The sequence below is a fragment of the Ctenopharyngodon idella genome, chromosome 17 (genome assembly GCF_019924925.1).
Source record: "Ctenopharyngodon idella isolate HZGC_01 chromosome 17, HZGC01, whole genome shotgun sequence".
NCBI lineage: Eukaryota > Metazoa > Chordata > Actinopteri > Cypriniformes > Xenocyprididae > Ctenopharyngodon > Ctenopharyngodon idella.
This window is the reverse complement of record NC_067236.1, coordinates 33,239,365-33,262,933: the sequence shown is the minus strand read 5'-3', so window position 1 is coordinate 33,262,933 and position 23,569 is coordinate 33,239,365. Positions and strand designations below refer to the sequence as shown.

Below are 23,569 nucleotides of genomic sequence, written 5' to 3'. Positions count from 1 at the left end.
AATATTTGGTCGAGATGCAACTATTTAAAAATCTGGAATCTGAGGGTGCTAAAAAATCTAAATATTAAGAAAATCACCTTTAAATTTGTCCAAATGAAGTCCTTAGCAATGCATATCCACTCACAAAAATTAATTTTTGATATATTTACATTAGGAAATTTACAAAACATCTTCATGGAACATGATCTTTACTTACTATCCTAATGATTTTTGGCATAAAAGAAAAATCGATAATTTTGACCCATACAATGTATTGTTGGCCATTGCTACAAATATAACCGTGTGACTCATGACTGGTTTTGTGCTCCAGGGTCATATATATATATATATATATATATATATATTAATAGTTGCTTTTAGATAATATTTTACAGTTAACACAATAAGTGGATTAGCACAGATTTTTCATGCTGTCATTGCAAATAGGAATCTTGTTTTACATGTAAAATTACTAAAATAATATTATAAGGTTTTCCTCCTCATATAGGAAAGAATAAGTTGTTTTTGTGCTGTGATATATTAGCTCGAGTCTGTTGTGTGTGTGTGTGTGTGTGTGTGTGTGATCATCTGTGGGAGTATTTCAGCACATCAGCCCCGCCTCCTGCTCACTCCCCCCTCCCCCTCCCCAGTGTAGCGCCGCCCCATCTGTGTGTTTAAGCCCCGCCCCTCTGAGGCAGCAGCCAACAGCAGCTGTTCCATATTCATCAAGCTCTTCAGTCTTAAAGAGGCCGACACTGAGCATGCAAACACTCATTTCTGCCTCTCCGCCGCTCACACGCTCATCGTAGCGCGCTCTCCTGCCGCTGCAGCTCTCTCTCTCTCCGCTTCACCCTGATCAGACCCCCTCCTCCCCCACTCTCTCTCACACACACACACACACGTGCATGCGCAGGCACACACACACATGCGTACCTGAGTCGGCGGTGGGCTGCGCTGCTGGAGGGGCTTTTCGCCGCAACTTTTCTCAAGGTGCTCGCTTGTGGTTTTGGGGGGAGAGGCGAGTGTCCGGCGTATCCTCTTTCCTTCTTCTCTTCCTCCTGGAATGCTAAAACTGGGCTGATGGACATTTCCGAACTTTGCATCCCTGATCCTCTCAGCTATCATAACCAGTAGGTGCATCTTCCTCTTTCATGCACTAACACTGCTTCCTGTGTCTGTTTTTGCTCGTTATTCTCATTCTCAAACTCTCTGATAACACAGTTTTCGTGCGCTGCCTGAACTTTCTGCTGCTGTCAAAGGGATTTTCTGCTGCACTGTTGCTTTTCACACGCATAGATTGAGACACTTTCCTCCTTTTGCTTTAAACTAGACTGTTCTAATGCTTCTCTTCTAATGCCCTGATTTCTATGCAAGCGTGTGTTTGAAGGGCTCTGGCCTCAGGCAGAGGGACGGATGTTTGTTTATTAAATGAAGTAGACGTGGTGAAAGAAATGTGTTTTTGAGTGGCCCCGGAGGGCTCCAGGTGTCCCGGGGCCGTCTGAGATCGCGGCTCGCGCCAGGCTGTGGAATAATGCGCTCGCTTTACAGGAGTTTTCTTCTTATTTTTCACAGAAATCAAGTTGCTTTGCCTTTCATAATCTTTTTTGTTTTTTGTTTCAACACTTTTCTCCAAATTGTCCCTTAATTTGGCATTTAAACGTATGAAACATAAACATTGCGTACAGTATGTCACATTTACATCTGTTCTAGTTTACCTTGTGCTTGAGTTGTCATTAAAAAAATCAACATTGTGATATGTCTAAAAAGCGTAATGTGTGCTATGGATTTTTGGATATGGATTTGTTCGTTTACTCTCAGTAACATGTAATGTCACATCAGCAGCTCTGACATAATGAAATGGGCCGTGTGTGTGTGTGTGTGTGTGTGTGTGTGTGTTTAGGTTAAAATAGGCTAGATTACACTCTGCACACTTTACTCATCTTAAACACACATATTTTAAGCTGCTTTGTAGTTTTACACTAAGACGGATTACGAAGGTTCAGCAGAATTCAGCTGCTCTCACGCATGCTTTTCTACATAATAAAACCTTTATTTAGAATTAGTTTAGAAATTTAGATTATATTTAAAATGCATATTTTTATTTAGGGTAACACAAATTATTCAATCTCCACTAAAATTTTGTAAATAGTGTACTTTACAGATACTGGGAACTAAAGCTCGGTGTAATTATTATTATTATTATTATTAAGAGTTTGTTAAATGTTTAAATTTAAAAATGTTTAAATTTTTGTATTAAATAAAACTGCTGGTTTGTTGCTAAAACACTTTTATTACTGTATCTGTTAAATCTGAATCTGTTCTACCAAATTATTTTGGTACATTAATATATAACAGTGATTATACTACATAATTTTTGCATTGAAAAATATTAAATAGTTCTTTTTTCATTAGAGACATAAAAATGATCACACATTTGCAGTTACATTATGGATGTAATATTAATGTAGAGTGATAGTATTTGTGTATTTATTAATAGAGGAACCTGGACTGTGCATCTATAAAAAGTTAGTCTAAAATATTTCCACAAATGTTATTGAAGTGATTGAATGAAATGAAGTTGTTAGTGTTTATAATGATGTTGAAGGGCAGTGCCTGTGGCTGTCGGTGCAGTACGTGATCGCGGCTGCGTTATATTGGGATTGCATGAGGGTGAATCGAGCGCTGAACACGCCTGACCTCAGATGCTCCGCTGCTCTGAAACGGCCACCGGTGAATGTTGTGAGGCTGACGCTCAGATGTGTTTTGTTTGATCCGAGCCCTTCAGAAATACAGCGGTCACTTTGACGTCTTCTTTACTCAGCTGGGATATTCAATACGACCTGGAGCGAAGACTGACTCCACGTATTTGTGGTTCTCACTCACTGTGTTTTTCTTCGCGGGATGACAGGGTTATGTTTGTGTGCATAGGCACCGCAAGACAAATTCAATTGAACGATTGTTGGACTTCATTACCGAGTTGGCGAATCGAGCACAGAAAGCGCGTATCTCTCGCATTTCCTTCCCTCTGTTTCCCCCCTTCCGTTTTATCTCATTAGGTCGAGAAAAAAGCAGCTTTGGGAATTGCATTAGTGCATCTTAAGTTAAAAGCTGGGCGCTCTTTGAGCAAGTGTTTCAGTGCTGTTGGGTTAATCAGATTTTTGCTGTCTGTGAGGAGATGCTATCGCGGGTAACCAAAGCGGCCGGCTCTGACACTATCCAGATGGGATCAGCTTACAGTAATTTGGTTTCAGAAAACATTACTCACACAGATCCATGGCTGTGGTCAGCCCACATATTCATGAGCTCTGGAGAGGGTTTCGATTCTCTGGACGAGCCCTCCGCCGGCCAGCTGACCTCTGGCCAAAATGAGCCCGATTCTCAGTTCGGTTTCAGAATGATGCAGTTTTTTAAACAAACACGCCATATAATCTGTTTGTTTCTGAGCGCGTCACTCACCTGTGTTTATTATCAACACATTTTTGGTGCTCTATATTTGTCATCCGTGTGCATTTAACCCTGATTCACACTCTCTAACTCTCTCTGTTTTTTTGGTTATCCACGCAATGAATCTCCATTATAACACTTGTAAGGCATTACACTCTTAAAAGTGAAGGTTCTTTATTGGAATCGAATAATGTTTGACATCGATGGAATCTTTCCACTGCACAAAAGTTCTTTAGATTATTTAAATATTCCAGTAAACAAGACTTCTTTGGGGAACCCAAAAGGGTTCTTCTATGGCATCACTGCGAGAAACAAAAAACATTTTTGGAACCTTTATTTTAAAATATTGGAATTGATGGTTCTTTAACATCTATTGCACAAAAGATTCTTTATAATGGAAAAAGGTTCTTTAGATTATTAAAATATTCTAGAAATGTTCCTTTGTGGAACTTCTTAAGTAAAGGTTTCAAAAAGGTTTTTTGTTTCTTGCAGTGATGCCATAGAAGAACCCCAAAGAACTCGTTGTTTCTAGAATATTTTAATAATCTAAAGATCCTTTTTCCACTATAAAGAATCTTTTGTGCAGTGGATGTTAAAGGTTCTTCATGGAACCATCGATTCCAATATAGAACCTTTATTTTTAGGAGTGTGTGATGTAGCTGTCAAACAAGAACTGCAAAATCTGAAAAATTCCAGAATGGGTGTTTGTTGCGGCAGAAGGAGTGTATTATAGAGCAAGCGCTGTGGTCTCAGCGTGTCTTGACAGTAGGGTCACTTTCAGCGCTCTCACACCCTGCGGCAGTGACCGAACCGCCCGATGTTGCCCATCCGTCCCCCAATTCTCACCGAGGTAACCTTGGCATCCTCGCCGCGCCATGACAGCAGGTTTAAAAATAAACCTAGCTCTGTTAGCGTGCTGAGGATAATGCATCCGCATGGGGGGTCTCTCACACACACACACACACACACACACTGTCTGGTTTACTATCTTTTTATGGGGACTCTCCATAGGTGTAATGGCTTTTATACTGTACAAACTGTACATTCTCTGTACAGTCTGCATTTTTACATTTTCAAAAAACATCACTTAGTACACTCTAAAAAATGCTGGGTTAAAAACAACCCAAGTTGGGTTGAAAATGGACAAACCCAGCGATTGGGTTGTTTTAACCCAGCAGTTGGGTTAAATGTTTGCCCAACCTGCTGGGTAGTTTTATTTAACTCAACTATTGTTCAAAAATGACTGTATGTCTGGATTAAAATGAACCCAAAATTAAAAAAATCAGACACATAATTACTAGAGGCAACAATAATAATCAATTTAATAAAGCAATTTAATAAATGTTTATTGTTTAATTATTATTCATTAAGCTTAATAAATGTACATTTATTAAACATATTAATACATGTTAATATCAAACATATTTTGGGTTCTTTTTAAGTAAGCAATACAGTAATTTTTAAACAATAGTTGAGTTAAATAAAACTACCCAGCAGGGTCAAACATTTAACCCAACCACTGGGTTTGTCCATACTTAACCCAACTTGGGTTGATTTTAACCCAGCATTTTTTAGAATGTATGATTTAGAGGCTGTTTCCCTCACAGGGATCAAAACAATTTCCTCACAAGGTCAAAAATTGCTGGTATTACTATCTTGTGTAGGGAATACCAGGTACACACACACACACACACACACACACACACACACACACACACACTGTAGAAGAGCCCACAGAGGAAGAAGTGATGTACAGACAGCAGGGCTCGTCTATAACAAATAAAAAAGGTACAAAATTTGTCACCTTTGCCTTATTTACCTCTGAAGGGTGCATATTAGTACCTAAACGGTAAATATTAGTACAGTATGTTTTGAAAAGGTCCCGCCCCAGTGACAGCATTTGCATAGTGTAAGTTTAGTAAGAGTTTTCTTCCATATTTACACTGTTGCAGCCTTTTAAACTCTTTCAATTTAACTACTAAAAACACTTTTACTAATAGAAAATTGATTTTTTTGAAGTCTGCTGTATTTAAGTGACATCAAGAAAAATATTTGAATTATAAGTTCCTCACTAGTCGCATGCGGTGTTATTTTAATATCATGTATTTCATTTTGCATTTTTTCTTTTTTTTCGGCTTACATTTTAATTTTAGTAATTTTGTTGTGTGTTTTTGTAATTTTCATGTCAGTTTTTATTAACTTTTACTCCAGTTTTAGTTTTATTTATTTTCGAAATCAGAAAATTAGAGATTTTGTCTCGGCAATTAGCTGAAATAAGTTGTGTTATTGTTTAATTTCAGTTAATGTTTATTTGATTTGATGTAACAGAAATGTGTTTATGGTTTTGGATTTATTTAACAGTAATAACTCTTTTGGCATGTGATGCTGCACATGCAGTTTCATTCAAACATGCATCTCACATCGCTCCATCCTTAGCACTTGCTCTCTATTTGCATCAATCCCGCGGACGGAGAGAAAACGATCCGAGCGGCGCGTCCTGATTTGCTCGGTAATCAAATGTTGTGGGGGAAAATGCTAAGTCCGCTAATTTACACTTCGGAGAGAGAGGGAGAAGAAACGTGAGGCCGAGCGTCCGCGCGCCGGCGTTTATCAGAGAATGGTATTGGTATTGAGCGGCCAGTCGTTTGAAGGTTATGTTTCTGAGCAGTAATTGAAATGCAAAATAACATTAGGATCGATGGTTAGCTCTGTTTATTTATGGAATCAATATTGAAACGGTCTGTCACCATTGCGGCTCTGATTCCAACTGACAGCCAAACTGAGTGTGCTGCATGCAGACCGAGTCACGCTCAGCGCCTTCACCGCGGGCAGAGCGGAAGAGCCAGCCGCTGGGTGGGATTTAGGAAGGGAAATGATGTCGCCACAGGTGTGTGAGATTCCCGTCGAGGTCGTTTTCTGTGCTCTGTTAGGATTCTGTGGTGTTCTTCTGTCCCTGTGCATTTGGTGTACATGCAGAACTACTAATTAAACAAAGATTATTGGTTAGTTGTTGGTAGTTTGGCTTCCTGAAGCGTGAAACATGGTGACAAACATTGATCTGTTTGTTTGTGTCACTCGACATGTCAAATTCTGACTCAGCCAATCATGTGAGTTTGGGGGCGGGACTCTCTGTTTGACAGGCGGAGCGTTTGGAAAAACTTTCTGTAAACCTTCTGTTAGTTTTGTAATTCAGTTTGAAGTTTTGAAGAAATGACATGCTTCATCTTTAATATTGTTATCTTGGTCTGTTTGTCAATCCAAGTGTCAGTTCAAGTAGAATATTCAGTGATGTTCACATGCAGTATTCACAAGCAGTAAACAAGACTGTAAACAGATGCACAAGTGTTTAGAGCAGCGCTTCCGAGATGGTTTTGGTTCAGGACACTGGAAAACAAGTGCATTTGTGGATTTCTACTTAACCTGTCCATGTTGACATCTGTTACCAAGTGTGTCGAAATACTTTGACACGACAGTTGACATCAAAACTAAAGAGATGAAAATCTGATAAGATGATTTTTATTTTTCTATTCCAAGTATACATAGTTTGACATGTCTACTCTTCTGTGGAGGCCCAAAGTAAAAAATAAATAAAAAAATAAATGAATAAATAAATAAATAAATGAATGTAGGACAATAAAGAGATAAATGACTTGATAAAAATAAATTCAGGGTTAAATTCAGGAAAATGAATTACATTTGTTTTATTACTTTTTCCTTCATTTATTATTTTCTGTATTTATTATTATTATTTTTTAATTATTTTTAACTAACTAACTAAATAAATATACAAAAAAGGAAAATAAATGAAAGAATAAATAAATACAAGTTTAAAAGAATACAAATAAATTAAAAAATAAATACAATAAATAAACTAAAATAAATTTTATATATATATATATATATATATATATATATATACAGTACAGTACAGTACAGTAGTTTGGAAACATTAAGATTTTTTAATGTTTTTGAAACAAATAAAGTCTCTTCTGCTCACCAAGGCTGCATTTATTTAAACAAAAATACAATAAAAACAATAAAAATTGTGAAATATTATTGTAATTTAAATCAGTTGTTTTCTATGTGAATATATAGTAAAGTGTAATTTATTCCTGTGATCAAATCTGAATTTTCAGCATCATTACTCCAGTCTTCAGTGTCACATGATCCTTCAGAAATCATTCTAATATGATGACTTGATGATCAAGAAACATTTATCATTATTATCAATGTTGAAAACAGTTGTGTACAATTTTTTTTCAGGATACTTTGATGAATAGACAGTTCAAAAGAACAGCATTTATCTGAAACATAAAGTAATGATGCTGAAAATTCAGCTTTGATCACAGGAATAAATTACACTTTACTATATATTCACATAGAAAACAGCTGATTTAAATGATAACAATATTTCACAATATTACTGTTTTTACTGTATCAAATAAATGCAGCCTTGGTGACACACACACGCACACTTTATTATTATTATTATTATTATTTTATCTTTTTACTCTCTTCACTCTCTGTGTATTATTCAGTGATGAGGTGAATATCTGCAGCATGTAGATCAGACTCCGTTATACAGCGTTCGTGTCCCTGTGCCGCTCTCATGTTGACCTGTGAACGTTCACAGAACATCTGAGGCCGTTCCAATGGAAATCTGCTCCTTCATGAAGGTGAGCTGCGGTCAGACGACACGTAAACCTGCTGCTGGACTGAGAGTGTGTCATGCTCCAGTCATTTGCCATCCAAACATTTCCACACTGAGTTGCGTTACAGCTCATAATGCTAAGGCTTTCATAAGTGTGTGTGTATATCACACATTTCCCTGGACTGTATTTAAAGTACATTGCAGGTACAGTATGGTAAAACACATTACACATTTATTAATCGCTGGACAGTGTAATTAAACTAAAAGAACAAAGAAGGGCAAGATTGTTCTGTCATACACATGTTAAAGCGCTAATTCAGTTTGATTTGGTGCAAAGCGTTGAACAGACAGACAAATGCAGTACATTATAGTTTACAGTGAGCAGTGCAAACATGACACGGTTTTGAACAGTTCATTAAAAACGTTGGTCACGCTTTACATTAGGTGTCGTTACTACTATGTACTTACATAAAGAAATGTGTAACTGAGCAGTGTTTTAGTCACATTCACACAAAGGCTACTACCTCAAAAATGTGATACCACAGCAAAACTAAGGTTATTTGAGCTGGTTGTGTGTTAAACACGTTATACTTTCTTGTAAGATGTTCTCTGCTGTAGTTTAAATCACAATCACTGCTTTAAACTCTGTCTGATGAATCGATTGATTCAGTTTGTGTCGTCACTGAACTGTCAGAGTGGCAAGTTAAAAATAAAAATGCCCTACTTGCACATTATTATGCATATAAGTAAAAAAATAATTAAAACAAGCAAATAGTTAAACGTCATGATTTTGTAACTAGATGTCAGTTACACTTTATTTTAGGGTGACGTTGTTACAGTGTAATTACACAAATAAGTGCTGAGTAATATTAATTAACTACATGTATTACTGTAGGGTTAAGGTTTGTTGTTTGCAAATAAACGTGTCGAGCCACACACACGCAAATAACACCCCGGTCTTGTTCGGACTAAAGACAAGCCACATGAATCATACACTCGTCTGGCTCTGCGTCTTACATTAGAGCATATTTGATTTGGCAGCTAATTATTTAGCAGAAAAATGAGGAATATGCATTATTTCTAGTGTAAAGAGGGAAAAAGGGGAACGATTTTAAAAAAACCTTCCCAAGTGTGTTCCACGCGAGGAATGAACTACTTTTTCATATGATGAACTGTTCAATTCAAGAGGGAGCTTCACCGTTGGGCTCACACACTTTCACATGTTAACTCTTTCACTGCCGCAGTCACAGTCAGGCCTACACCCCTGCAAGATTTTACTCCTTTAATATACATTATATACGAATATTAATTTGAAACTGCATCATTTTAGAAGCGACAGACCCTTTTAGTATCTTGATAGACTATAAGGTACTAATAATACACTACAGTACACTATAAGATACTAATATTTTTATATTTGAATGTGTGTGTGTGTGTGTGTGCATGTGTGTATGTGTGTGTGCTGTATAATATCTAAGGTACACATTTCTAGTAATTGTGCAGTTAATTCTCATATTGTATTTTCAGAAAGTTTTGGAATATTTTTCCTCTCCCCAAATGTGTCACTACCGAAACACAATAATAAATAATTTAATAAGAAGAGTCACATTGACCTATTAAGATTTTGTTTACATCTACCTTGTAAATATATATATATTTTTTGCAATAAAAAAAAAAAACCAATAAACAAAAAAAAAAAAAAAATAACAATTACAATTTTAACAATATTTCAAGTGTAATTTATGAGATTTGTTGTATTTTGAATCCAATCTTTCTTTGTAAAAGTCATAAAGTTTATCATACTGATTTCAAAGTGAAGGATTCATTAGTTTGAATAAACACTGACCCAAACACTATAATAACATCTTAGTTGATCATTCAAGATACTTTATTTTTGACAAAACATCCCATGTTTCGGTCGTGACGGCACATTTTCAGTAGTGACAGTAATGTGTTGGTAGTGACCACATCACATTACAGGATTTTAACTCTCATACTAAACACTAAAACATATTAAAATACTAATGATTTGCATAACTGTACTAAAATTGTGTTTATTTCCCCCAAATAAATGATTATGTGTTCCTTTTGTCACTACCGAAACAGTCATGGCCGAAACATGTGATGAAGTTTCGGTAGTGACAATTTTTGATATTTTTGAGCCGCTCAAAGATGCTAATCAGCACATGGTTAGCTAGCGCAGTTCTGAACAGTTGTACACATAAAAACTACATTTTATAGAATAACAACCAGAAAAGTTTGCTTAATTGCAGAAAAAGGTGTTTGGTAGTGACGTTCCTGAAAGTTACACACAGATTTTCAGACTTTTGAACACATTTAAGTCAAAATGATGGACCTATCTACTCTAAAAGAGAGACTATGAGAGGGAGGGACACAGAAATATTTCCTGATCAAAAATGTAGAAGTGTGTTAAAATCAGTCTCAGACAATGGACTAAAACACACACTGTTTCGGTAGTGACGTGAAAATGCGGGAGACATTTTTTTACATAAAGTAATTTCAGTGATTTAAATCACTTTTATGTGGCATTAAAGTTCATGATTTAAAAATAATATATATATATATATATATATATATATATATATATATATATATATTATATATATATATTTTTTTAACTTCACTTTAAAAAAAACAACATTGAAAAAAATTGCTAAAATTAAGTTGAAAGTTAATCATAAGTTGAAATTTAGGGGTTATGGTTCAGGACAGCCACCTCCCAATTGAAAGTACCCAATAAATGATGATTTTATATATATTAATCTTACTGATATTTCAAACATTATTGTGGGATTCAATAGATAACAGAAGGATCTTAGTAAAATTTGAATAATTAAATGCTTTTTAAATGTGTTTTTTGGTTGTGGGACAGCAGTTTGCACCAGTTCTGTAGAATGGCCCATACGTATCAATCAGGTGAAAATTAAGTAGATAACACCATCGTTTATATTACTATGTCAGAAATATAACAATGAACAGCAGAATTTAGCTAAATATTTGCAAACAGTTCATTGAAATATATAATGCAAAGAAACTGATTCACTAAAATGATGGTGTTTGAGAAAGATAAGATCTTTTTTTTTTTTAGGGGAGCGCATTTGAGTATTACATTAGTTTGCATCAGCATCTGTAAAATGTGACAGAAAGCAGTCTTGTTGCTAGTAAAGCAATGCAGTAAAGTGTTGTTACTTTTAGTTCGTTACTGTTACTTTAAATACATAAAACTATAATGAGGCCAGTCCTGTGTTTTCCCTTTGCGTTCACTTTTATTTGAGCAAGCTGTCATTATTGAGCATAAATCGGGTATTAGCTGAAACGCTAATGTCTGATGGTTTTCCTACGGTATGTAGCAGATCACTGTAATTTCTGAGAGCTAGTTAGAGCCCTGGTGTGTGTGTGTGTGTGAGTGTGTGTGTGTGTCTCCTCCCCCACATCCTGAGCGCAGGAAGGACGCTGCGGATCGATAGATGCGATCTGTTTCTGGGCTGCAGCGGGACGTTGCGTGCCGAGGCTCTCGTGGTTGTGGCGAGTGATCTCATAGCTTTATAAAGCCGCAGTGGTGACGCGAGGCAGACGGACTAAATTTAATCCTCGGCCCAGGAGTTTAATTGCCGGACCACCAGGCCGGGCCGCTCTCTCCTCCCTGCAGTAACCGGGCACCGTCACCCGGTATCGATCCGTCTCTCTCGCACCTTGTTGTTTTTCTCACTCCTTCTCTTTCTTTCTCCCTCCATCGCTCAAACTCTCAGCGTCTCATTCACTCTTCTCACTCCTCAGTAAGGGTTTTTTGTTGACCCGGTCAGACACTTTCACTTGCCCTGCCATCGTTTTCACTGACCCCAACACAGAAATGATTCTTATAGAGTTACTTTTTAGTGTGACATGCTAAACCTTCTCTAAAAACTCATTCTTATAGAATTATTATGCATGCAGATCTTATGAGCTCATGTTAATTGAGAGGCGACGTTGAATATTTGTACTTTTACCCTCTGATTAATTAATTATTAAATCAGGAAGGAAAAGAAAATGGAAAAATTGCTTAATGTTTAAAATAAATAAATACAGTACTTATTTATTTATATTTATTTTTAATAAATGGATAAATAAATTATATATTATATAATTTAATAAAATAGTGCCATCAAACAATTAATTGCGATTAATCACATCCAAAATAAAAGTTTGTGTTTACATAATATATTTGTGTGTAGTGTATATAGAGTATATATATATAAATACAACATTATAATTATATATAAATATAAATATATATTTCTTATACATCTATGACAGCACTATTAATAATACGTATAATATGATAAAATAAATAAGTAAATTAAGCTTTTTTCTCCCTAAAATTATGTATTGTGATGTTGTAGGAAAAAATAGCTTATATGTTTATTAAATAAATAAATAAATAAATAATATATTTATGCATAAATGCATATTTTTTTATGAAATTTATTCCCCACCCTCACTAGGCATATTTCCCTAAAATTATGTTTTTTGAGAGAGTCACAGAACTCTACAAAATAGAAGTAAATATTTCAATTGTACTTGATGTATGTTATGTTGTTATAAATAATAAAAAAAATATATATAGACAAAATGATTAAAATTAAAACTACAGTATGCTTTTACATAAAATCACATACAGTTCAACCTAAAATATTGATGGACACAAAAATATAAGTAATTCAGTTTTACGTTTGAAATAATTTACATGAATGCATTTCGTAGATGATTTTATCTGAATATTTGTACTTTTAAAAATGTATTTGGTCATATCACATGACCATTTATGAACTAATATAGATAAAAAGATGATCAAAATGAAATGAAACATGTTTTCTTTTACTTAAAATCACATAATTTCAACCTGAAATACTGATGGACACATTGTGTCAACTTTCTTTACAAAAACAAATAATTCGCTTTACATTTGGAATAATTTACATGAATGCATTTGATAGAGGCTTTTCAGTGCATCCGAGCCACACATTTGACTGGTAGTGAACGTGAACACAGCCTGAGCTTCAGGAGAAACAGTGTTGCTGTAAATAACTCATTTGTAGTGGTGAAATAGGGTTAGGGGATATTTTTACATTTAAATCTGAACATTGTTTCTGCAAATGATGCTGAACACCAGCGTAAACCAGTAGTTTATGTTTGAGCTCGTGCTCTTCCTCCGACTCCACTCTCTGCATCCGTTTCTCTCTGGCCGTGTTCCACCTCCTCAGATCAGTCATAAATCCTTGTCAAATTCCTCCTTCGCTTTTTAACAAAGTGCTCGTCTTCACCTTTCCCCTTCTCTCTGTTTATCTCCGCACTAATGAATGAGCGGCTGTCCGCTGCGGCCCACAGATTAAAACGGCTCCCAGGGGCCTGAGCGAGTGCTGTTTACCCCTGTTACCACACACACACACTCACGTGAGAACGGCCTCAGGGTCGGCCCTCGGCCCGTATTCCCTCGGTAGCTGTTAACCCGGGGCGTTTTATGGGCAGTCAGTTCCAGTCTGGCTCTCGCCCCAAGCTCTGAACGAACCCCGTTTCATTTGCCTCCATGAAACTGAGCTCCAAAACAAAACAAGCCCACTTCTCGAACAACAAATGCAATATATTCATGCTAAAGCTGCATTTTTGCTTGAGTGAGGAGCGTAGAGGAGTGTGAGAACACGTCAAGAGTTAATTGAGTTCCTCCTCCGTTTGCTGTTCCTTTATCAGCCCATCAGCTGAGGCCCTCTGACCGACCTGATACTGTGTGTGTGTGTGTGTGTGTGTGTGCGTGTCATGAACCCAGTGACTCTATAAGACAGAAATATGAAAGGGTCTCTGCATTAGAAGAATGCAAATGGATTTTAGATTTCCTGTCAATTTCATAAAGAAATCTTATACATTACTGTTCAAATGATTGAGATCAGAAAGTCTCTTCTGCTCACCAAGGCTGTATTTTATTGTAAAAATGTAAAACAGCTGTTTTCTATGTGAATATTTAGTAAATTGTAATTTATTCTGAATTTTCAGCATCATTACTCCAGTCTTCAGTGTCACATGATCCTTCAGAAATCATTCTGATATGATGATTTGATGCGCAAGAAACATTTCTGATTATTATCAATGTTGAAAACAGTTGTGCTGCTTCAGATTTCTGTGGAAACTGATTTTTCAGGATTCTTTGATGGATAGAAAGTTCAAAAGAACAGCATTTATTTGAAATATAATCTTTTGTAACATTATAAATGTTTTTAATGTCACTTTAGATCAATTTAATGCGTCCTTGCTGAATAGAAGTATTAATTTATTTTAATAAAAAAGTACAGACCCCAGATTTCGAAAGGTAATGAAAGAAAGTTATAGATATACACTGAAAAAAAAAGTGTAGAAACAATTTTCACTCCAGTATTTACAACAAAACAGCATGTAAGACACTGAATTAAATGTGAAATTTTAGAAAAACTAAAATAGTATTTTCTCGTAAAACTACTCCAATAATCTTTATTTACAACTTTGAAAGCCTTTTTACAGTGTAAAACAAATATTATTGGAGTATGTTTTACAAGAAATACTCTTTCAGTGTTAAATTTCACGTTAACTTCAATGTGTTATTTGTGAGATTTACTAGTAATTACCAAGTGAAAATGGTTTCCTAGATTTTTTTCAAGTAAAAAAAAGTTTTTCAGTGAAGATCTGAACAATAAGGGTTTATAGTATAAATCCACATGTACTTATAGATGTTGTTTGGATGTTCAAATAGGTGTCTTGCAGAAGTCTTTTCTATATTGTGGCGTAGTAAAACGCTTCTGGAACAAGAACAAATGTAGGGCGGGGCTTGATTTTGTCTGTGGGGAATTGATTGGATGGTTGTGGTTTGCTATTGGTGCATCTCATGTGAGTGACAGGTTGCCCCGCCCTCATCATCAGAGAAGAGAAGAGATGCTGCAAGAGGGAGGAGAAGATATTCTGATTCAAGATTATGAAGAACATGAATTTAAAACAATAATGATGTGCACCGATAAATCATTTAGAATAAACACTGCAATATTCCTTTAAAAAAATAAGAACGATCCATTTTGATTTCATGGTGCCTTTAATGTTCAGATCCATTATTGTTGAGCAGTCTGGGTAGGTTTTCAGGTGCTGTGAAGGGAAGTATCTCGCTCTCGGGTCTATTACAGCACTTTGTTAAGACTTCAGAGCAAAGCTCAAGCTTGCGGCGCGAGATCTTCAGGCTAACTCGTGTCCAGCGCTGTGGCGGGAGAGCAATTATATTACAGCGGCTGAAATTCTGTTAGTATGACCGGCTGGAATCAGATTAGGCCCAAACTGAACATGATGCTTGGTGGGCGACGCTCAGCATGAATTTAAATGGGTTCACGGTGAACAAAAGCAGACGTGAGCGGGATCAGCCCGAGGAATGAAAGGGTCCTGGACAGGAACGACAGCGGGCCGAGGACAGAAGCTCAGCTGAGAGATACTGATGTGAACATGGAGGAACGGGATGCATTACATTGCCTACATTTTGAAATGATAAAATTAAATTATATTTCTCACCGGTTCGAATTCAGAATGGAACAGGAATCAAATGATTTTCTGGCGTTCGTGGTTCATATTCATCAGCGTTATTAATCTGCTCCACAACAAAAGGCTTTATCAGAGTTGAATGTGACGAGAGAGAAAGACTGAACAGAAATAAATACAAAATAATATAAAGGCTATAAATCAATTATTTCATCTTCTTTCGTTGCACACAATAAACATGAGTCGTCCGATTCACCTGAGAATGACTCTTATCAGCTGATTGTTTGAATGAATCAGTCAACTCTCATGAATCAGAACTCGGTTTAAATTCATCTAATGACTCACTGAATCATGCGATGTTCGGGTCATTTTGACACGAAGAAGATTTTCTTTTTCCCGAAAATACTAGTTAATGTTATCGCATTTGACTGAAACTTTGTGACTTTGTTCACACAGGGTATAACTACTTCTCAATTTTGTTTTTGATAATTTTCATACTTTTTTGGGGAAGGTTTTTCACCTTGTCAAAAATGACCGGCTTACAAAAAATTGCTTATAAATCTCTCATTATGCTTTATTATCACCAAATTTGGGATTTAATCTTTTTGTCACCTTGTTTTCTTTCATTTAGGACTGGTTTTGTATTTCTTTTTGCATCTGATTAATCGTAGGCCTCATTTATCTGAGAGTAGGCCCCTCAGTTTTTAAATGAAAAAAGTGTTTTTTTTTTTGTCGATAATTTTGTCAATTTTACAAAAAATATGAAAAAAAATTTGCATTGTTTATTACACTAGTGTGTTTTAATGTTTAAGCAGGAAATTTGTTTTGAAATGTTTTTATTTTGGTTTTTATTTATTCCAAAATGGCACAAAGTCACACTTGTGGTGTTCCCGGTCAAAAATGACCGGCCTACAAAAATAACTTATAAATCACTTGTTACGCTATTTTATCTCCAAATATTGGATTCAATCTTTTTGTCAACTTGTTTTCTTTAAATTAGGTTTTGTATTCATTTTTGAAACTGATTGATTGTAGGCCTCATTGATCTGAGCTTATATTGGTCAAAAATGACCGTCCATTGAAAATGAATGGGGGAGTCGAAAATCAGAGAAACAGTTATTGTTCAGGAGCGTGTTCATCATGTTCATGTTCACATATATACATGTGGGCGAGCAAAAATAAAGGCCTCGGACCTCCACATGTGTGGATACCTGCATACTCGTGCATCCGCGCACACACACACACGTTCATGTACACAAACAAACCATTTTGAGTATTACAGGCTTTCTTTTGCACAGAGATGAACTTTATCCTCAAATCAGTGAGGCTCAGATCAACGAGGCCTACGATCAATCAGTTTCAAAAATAAATACAAACCTGTCCTAATTTAAAGAAAACAAGTTGACAAAAAGATTGAATCCAATATTTGGTAATAAAATAGCTTAACAAGTGATTTATAAGTTATTTTTCTGCAGGCGGGAACACCACAAGTGTGATTTTGTGCCATTTCGTAATAAATAAAAACAAAATAAAACCATTTCAGAACAAATTTCATATGTAAACATTAAAGCACACTATAGTGTGATAAACGGTGCAATTTTTTTTCATATTTTGCGCAAAATTAACAAAATTATCCACCATTTTTTTTCACTGAGGTACATAAGCTCAGATAAATAAGGTCTATGATTGATCTGTTCCAAAAATAAACACAACACCTGTCCTAATTGAAAGAAAACAAGTTGACAAAAAGATTGAATCCAATATTTGGTGATACGGTAGCATAACGAGAGATTTATACGCAATTTTTTGCAGGCCGGTCATTTTTGACCAGGAACACCACGAGTGTGATAGGGTTTTCAACACAGCACGAGAGAATGCACTGTGAACTAACATGAATATCTTTGTTAACTAACATTAACATTAAATATATAGCTGCAAGCAGCCTTTAAAGGGCCAAGCGCAAAGAAGCAAGCAAGAAATCATTAGTAAAATATAGCATTTTATTTCATATACTTTATTGTAGTTAGTGGCAATTTAATATTTTGTTCAGTTATAGCACCACCAACAGGCTCAATCCCATCACTTTTTTATGTGTCCTCAGAGTGTGCCTATAAATAAGTGTCAAATTTGGTGAAAATATCTCATTTTGTTTAGGAGTTATATACGCTTATGTATGTGTACATAAAATGACCCATGCACGACTTTGATTGCATTTTTTTGCCGCTTACTATCAAAATTTTGGCATTTGGGCTGTAACATTTAGCCATCCTTTACAAATTTCCTACGCTGGTTTCGTCTCAATCAGACTAACAGTTTCAAAGATATTTGCAAATGTTGTTTTAACGCTAAATCACAATGTTGCACAAACCATAAGGCGAAATCTAGCATGTTATGTATCGTTGGACTCTGCAAGGTTCAGGAATCTAAGGAGATGAAAATAAGTCAACCACATCAAAAGTTATGAGCATATGAATATTTGATTTCACCACTAGGTGGCGCCATCTCAAAACTTCTCAGGCTCCTTCAGGGCATCGTGCTGATGATCCATACCGAGTTTCGTACTGATACACTAATGCGTTAAAAAATACAGCATTTTGCTACAAAATGCAAAATGGCCGACGCCCAAAATGGCCGATATGGTAAAATTGGATATCATTCAACTCTGCATGCTGCCCTGAATCTAACAAGACCAGTTTTGTTTTTATTTTTAGCCAAACTGTTCGGAAGTTATAAGCAAAAATAGTATTAGTAAACATAGTAATTGTAAAATAGAAAATTTGCTATCTCCGGACCAGTAGGTGGCGCTGTGCCGAAACACAGCATGTAGCCTCAGGTCATGCTTGTGATGACATGTACCAAGTTTGGTCAGAATACAGATATGTCCAATTTGGCATGCTCTTCTTTGAATTTGGTTTTGTTTATCAAAAAGCTTTGGTAACTTTGCCAGCATAGTCTGAAGATGATCTGATTTGATTTTCATTGCAATTGGAGCAACTGTCTAGGAGGAGTTTGAAAAAGTTCGAAAAGAAGATTTGGCAGAAAAGTTTCATGATGGAAAATGATGTCATAGGGTGCGATCAAATTGTACTGAGCCAAGGAATCAGAGGAAAAATAATTTTGTTTCTAACCCTTATGGTTCAAAAGTTATTAGCATAAACATGAATGAAACTTTGGACAAGTGGTGGCGCTAGAGAGTTTGATCTAGAGACACCAAATTTGCTGTAGTTAATGTTGGGACTGTCCTCTATCAGTGTGCCAAAATTCATAACTTTCCCACAAGCGGTTCTGTGGGCTGCCGTAGACTCAAGAGTGGAAGAAGAAGAAGAATAATGCCTAATAAATGCTGTAAATATATATGGCTTTTTTAACCAAGATAGTGTTGTTCTTCTTTAGTAAAGGTGTTGTGATGTCTTTCTTAAATGTACTAAAGCATCGTTAATGAAATCTTTAAGGAATTGCAATTGTTAATTCAATTCAGTCATTCATGTTTATGAACAGTCATATTTAGTGAAACTAAAGAATCTTTCAGTAATATGTGACTAACAGAACATGAGCGTATATGAATCTGATGCTCTATATGATCGTCATTGCGGCTGCTGGAGAGATTGAGCTGAGCGCATGTTTTATATATGAACATAGAGCCATTCAGACATTTATGCAATTATGCTAAGTGTCACCTTCACCGTGACCTTTGACCCGGGGTTAAGCTCCCCTTAAAGTTTCGAAATAAAGCCTAAATGGAATTGCCCTGTATGCCACTGTTTCTAATATATGGCTGTTAATAAATAAAATGAATGTGCAGAAAGGTGCATATGCATTTATCTTTATTCAGAAGCTCAAACAAACTGCTTTCACTGTGAATTAAACACAATAACAGTCTCTCGTGTTCAGCAGCTTGACTCTCTCATGCCAGGCCGTCTCTGTGAAGATGAAATTTGTTCTTAAGTGATTAAAAAAAAAAACAAATCTTATAATGTACGGCCTATAGAGGATTCATCTGCATGCATTTTATCTCACGTTTATTAACATCAATATTGTTCAAGACCACAGTCTAAAAGTTATTGACAGTTATTGTCCAATTCTCACTATTAACTAGTTGTTTATTATCATGCATATTAGGATATTGGCTGTTTATTAGTACTTATAAAGCACATATTAATGCCTTATTCTGCATGAGCATATTCTACATCCCTTAATCCTACCCAATACCTGAACTTAACAACTACATTACTAACTATTAATAAGCAGTAATTAGGAGTTTATTGAGGGAAAAGTTGTAGATAATAGTGAGAATTGAACCCTAATCTTACCATTTATTATATTTTTTATTATATTATAAATTATGGTAACACTTTACAGTAAGGTCCCATAGTCAACATTAGTTAATGCATTCATTAATATTAACTAACAACATTTGTTACAGTATGTATTAATCTCTATTAATGTTCATTGTTAGTTCATGTTAGCTGTGTTTCATTAAATAATACTAACAGATTCAACTTTTGATGTAATAATGTATTAGTAAATATTAAAATTAACATGAGCTTAGATTAATAAATGCTTTAGAAGTGTTTTTCATTGTTATTTCATGTTAACTAATATAATTAACTTATGTTAACAAATGAAACTGGCTATAATTTACTAGCTATAAATGTGTGTGTATATATATATATTTATAGTGACTAAAAGCACATATCATTGTGATAATGTTTGTTTTGTTTTAATGCAATGAATATTTCACTTTCTTTCAATCACATGGAGTTGTGTATCGTAGATGAACAGCTGGTGGTTAATTGTCTTCTGAGATACAGACATTTTCTTTAGTGAGTCTGAACTGAATAACATCGCTCAGATTGTCATTCTCACATTTCGACTGCAGTTCTTCCAGCGTTATTTACTCACCAAAGGCCTGTAGCACTTGCGAGTGTTAGTTTGGGATTTCTCCATGATATCCGACTAGTCTTTCTGCAGTGTCCAGGACACATTCTCTCTGACAGAGGCCTTTTTTCCACAAGGTCAGTGTTTTAACAAGGAGCTATTTTTTATTATTTATTTTAGCCGTTAACCTCTCTGTGATGTTCCAGAGGTGGCGGCACCTGCCGCAGCGTTGAATATACATGACACAAGAGGCTGCGATGAGATTTCATTTGACACGCTGACCCCATCTCCATGGGCACGGGAAACCAGGGCGAGAAAATAAGGTTGACCTTCGACCCCTGACCTTGAACCCAGCATCACCCGCACTTACAATTAAATCAGTCAGAGAAACAGGCTGTCTGAAGGAAGTCTGCGCTTCACTGACACTGCTGACTGCTGTTCGTATTTCTCTTTTGATTTCATTTTCATTATATTATTTACTTTACGTTCTGTGATGATTTTCTTCTTTGAATGGAGGACTTTACTCTTTATTTAAAACTAATAGAATTAAAAAGCATTTTTGTTACTTTAAATAAAATAAAATATATAAAAATACTTATTTTATTCTAGCTATTTTAACTTGAACCTAACTTAAATGAAAACTGAAATAAAAAAAAAAATAAAAACTACATTGACATATTTAAAAATAATAAATGACAAAAACACACGACGAAATTACTAAAACTTTAACTAAAATGGAAAATATAAAAGTAAAATATTATTCAAATATTTATAAAACTATAATAATAGTATTTCAATGAAACTAAAAGTAATAAACACTGATTATTTCAAGCTAAATAAAACATTTATTATTATAAATTTATTGAAATTAAAGGTGATTATAAGATTGATCATGTTCTGTAATTGTTGTCAATAATGTGAACAAAATATAAAAGTAAAAAAAAATATATGTATTTCTATTTTCTATTTATATTACATTGATACTGTTATATTTTAAAATAGAAATAATAATTCAAAATATTAATAAACTCTCAATGATATAAAAACAGTAACGGTCAGAGATGAAGACTGACGACATGATTTGTATGGGATCAAGGGAAGCTCTGGCCGCCATACCTAAAACAGCTGTGTGTGACCCCGTCATGACCCCTGCGACACCCTGTAACGCTCATTATTTATAGGCTGGGTGACATAAATAATGCTCTGTCCGTTTCACATGTTGTTGACGGTGCTGTCTGTAATAGTGAAGCATTCAAAAGACGCTGGAATTCCTGCAGAACACTTCACTTGAAGCCATTATATATAATGCATTATAGAAGTATTTTTAATGCATTAATTACGCCTTGTATGATCTCATGAATAACTGTAACCACAGTTATAATACATTATAGTACTATTATAATCTATTAATTGTTACACCTTTAGAAATAGTGCATTAAAACACATGACATACAACCAATTTCAGATGCAACAAGGAATCTGCTAATGCATTTTAACTTTGGTTACAATTATTTATGAAAAGATATAATGCATTACAACGTAAATTATGAATATCTAAATCTACATAAAGGCTTCAAGTGATGCCGAACTTTCTTCTGATTGTTGTGGCCTGAAATAATTGATTATTCTGCAGCTATTCTCCAATATTGTTGTACCACTTGTCACAGTATTGGACTGATTTGATTTGCTACAGCAATCCTAACATCTATAAGCATGAAGAGAAATATTCAGATAAGTGTCAGTGGTATTTGTCTTGATGTGAGATGAAATTCATAATCTTGCAAAAAAATATTTATTTTTAAGGACCTTATTCAAAGTTAATATTTGTTGCACAATGATTCATATTTTAATTGCAATCACGATTTCTCGATGAATTAAACAATCATCTGCAGTACTGGCCCACTGGTTATTTATCCTGAAAATATTGTTTTCATTTGGCGTTTCCGTTGTCTTGCATTGGTAACATGTCTATAGATGCTTGGGGTTGCCAGATATCGAGCATTTAAATCCCCCAATCAGAGCTTTTCTCTAGGTTGCATCATGTAAACACTGCAATATAAACCATTGCGATAAATGAAAGTGTGATACAGCCAGTATGTTTTCCTTCACGAGGCTGTTTGTTGTGACTAAATCTGCGAGGAAACCTTCATAAAAACTCTAATAAAACCAAACATGAATCTCAACTATGTTGTCTGCGATTGTGGTTGCTGAATAAATACACTTATGCAACCTCTGTGCTACTATACAAAGTCTTTTTTAAAACATAACGCTTTATTTTACAGTCCTGTTCCGTGTGTACATACTACATACTTATTATAGTAATTACAATAACTGGGTAATAACTAGGGACTAACCCTAAAACTAACCTTAACCCATGTAGTTCCCTAATATTACCCAGTACTTGTCTTAGGTAAGAACACTGTAAGAGCATGTAAGAGCACATACTGTAAAATAAAGTGCATATTAAATATTAAACAGCATATTTTGGAATTACTGCAATGAATATTAGAAATGTAACTGTTTTATCTTTGAGAGAAGTTTTTTGAGGTTGTACCAGTTTTCATAATGTGGAGAGTAAAATTTATTTTTCTACTCCAATTCATTTTTGAAATATGATCATTTACTCAGTTACTGTCATAACTTGTTTTCACAACAAATTTATTTGAACATATTAAATAATTAAGACATTACTAACAGGTAAAGTAAATATAATGAATATATAAGGTAATATAGTGCATATATTTAGTGAAATGCTCCTCTAGTGAACTAACATGCTGTGGAGACTAAATGACTTGCCTGAGGTAAATGTAATGCTACGTGAGATATTATTCTCATGTATAATATTTCTCACTGTTTTATTGATGTTTTTCCGCGGCTGAAACACTGGTTGAGAGATTTCACGTAAACATATCTATGCATAGATCTATTCATCTTCTTCTGCGCTTTTTCCTGTTGTGCCGGTTAGCAAATAGCATTGTATTTCCACACGCGCCCCCTTCTGGATTGGAGTTTGAATCGATCGCCTGTGACTGACTGTATTCATCGTCTTTGGGATACATGTACCGTTACACCTACAAT

General features: G+C 35.2%; 1 protein-coding gene across 1 annotated transcript in view; it reads left to right on the top strand.

The window, feature by feature from the left end:
• Nucleotides 1-749: 749 nt before the first annotated feature.
• esrrb (estrogen-related receptor beta) overlaps nt 750-23,569 on the top strand; it is a 75,487-nt gene continuing 52,667 nt past the window's right edge. The window contains 1 exon segment of the mRNA XM_051866923.1: nt 750-1,109. Coding sequence (XP_051722883.1) covers nt 1,060-1,109 — 50 coding nt within the window. The 5' untranslated portion in view covers nt 750-1,059.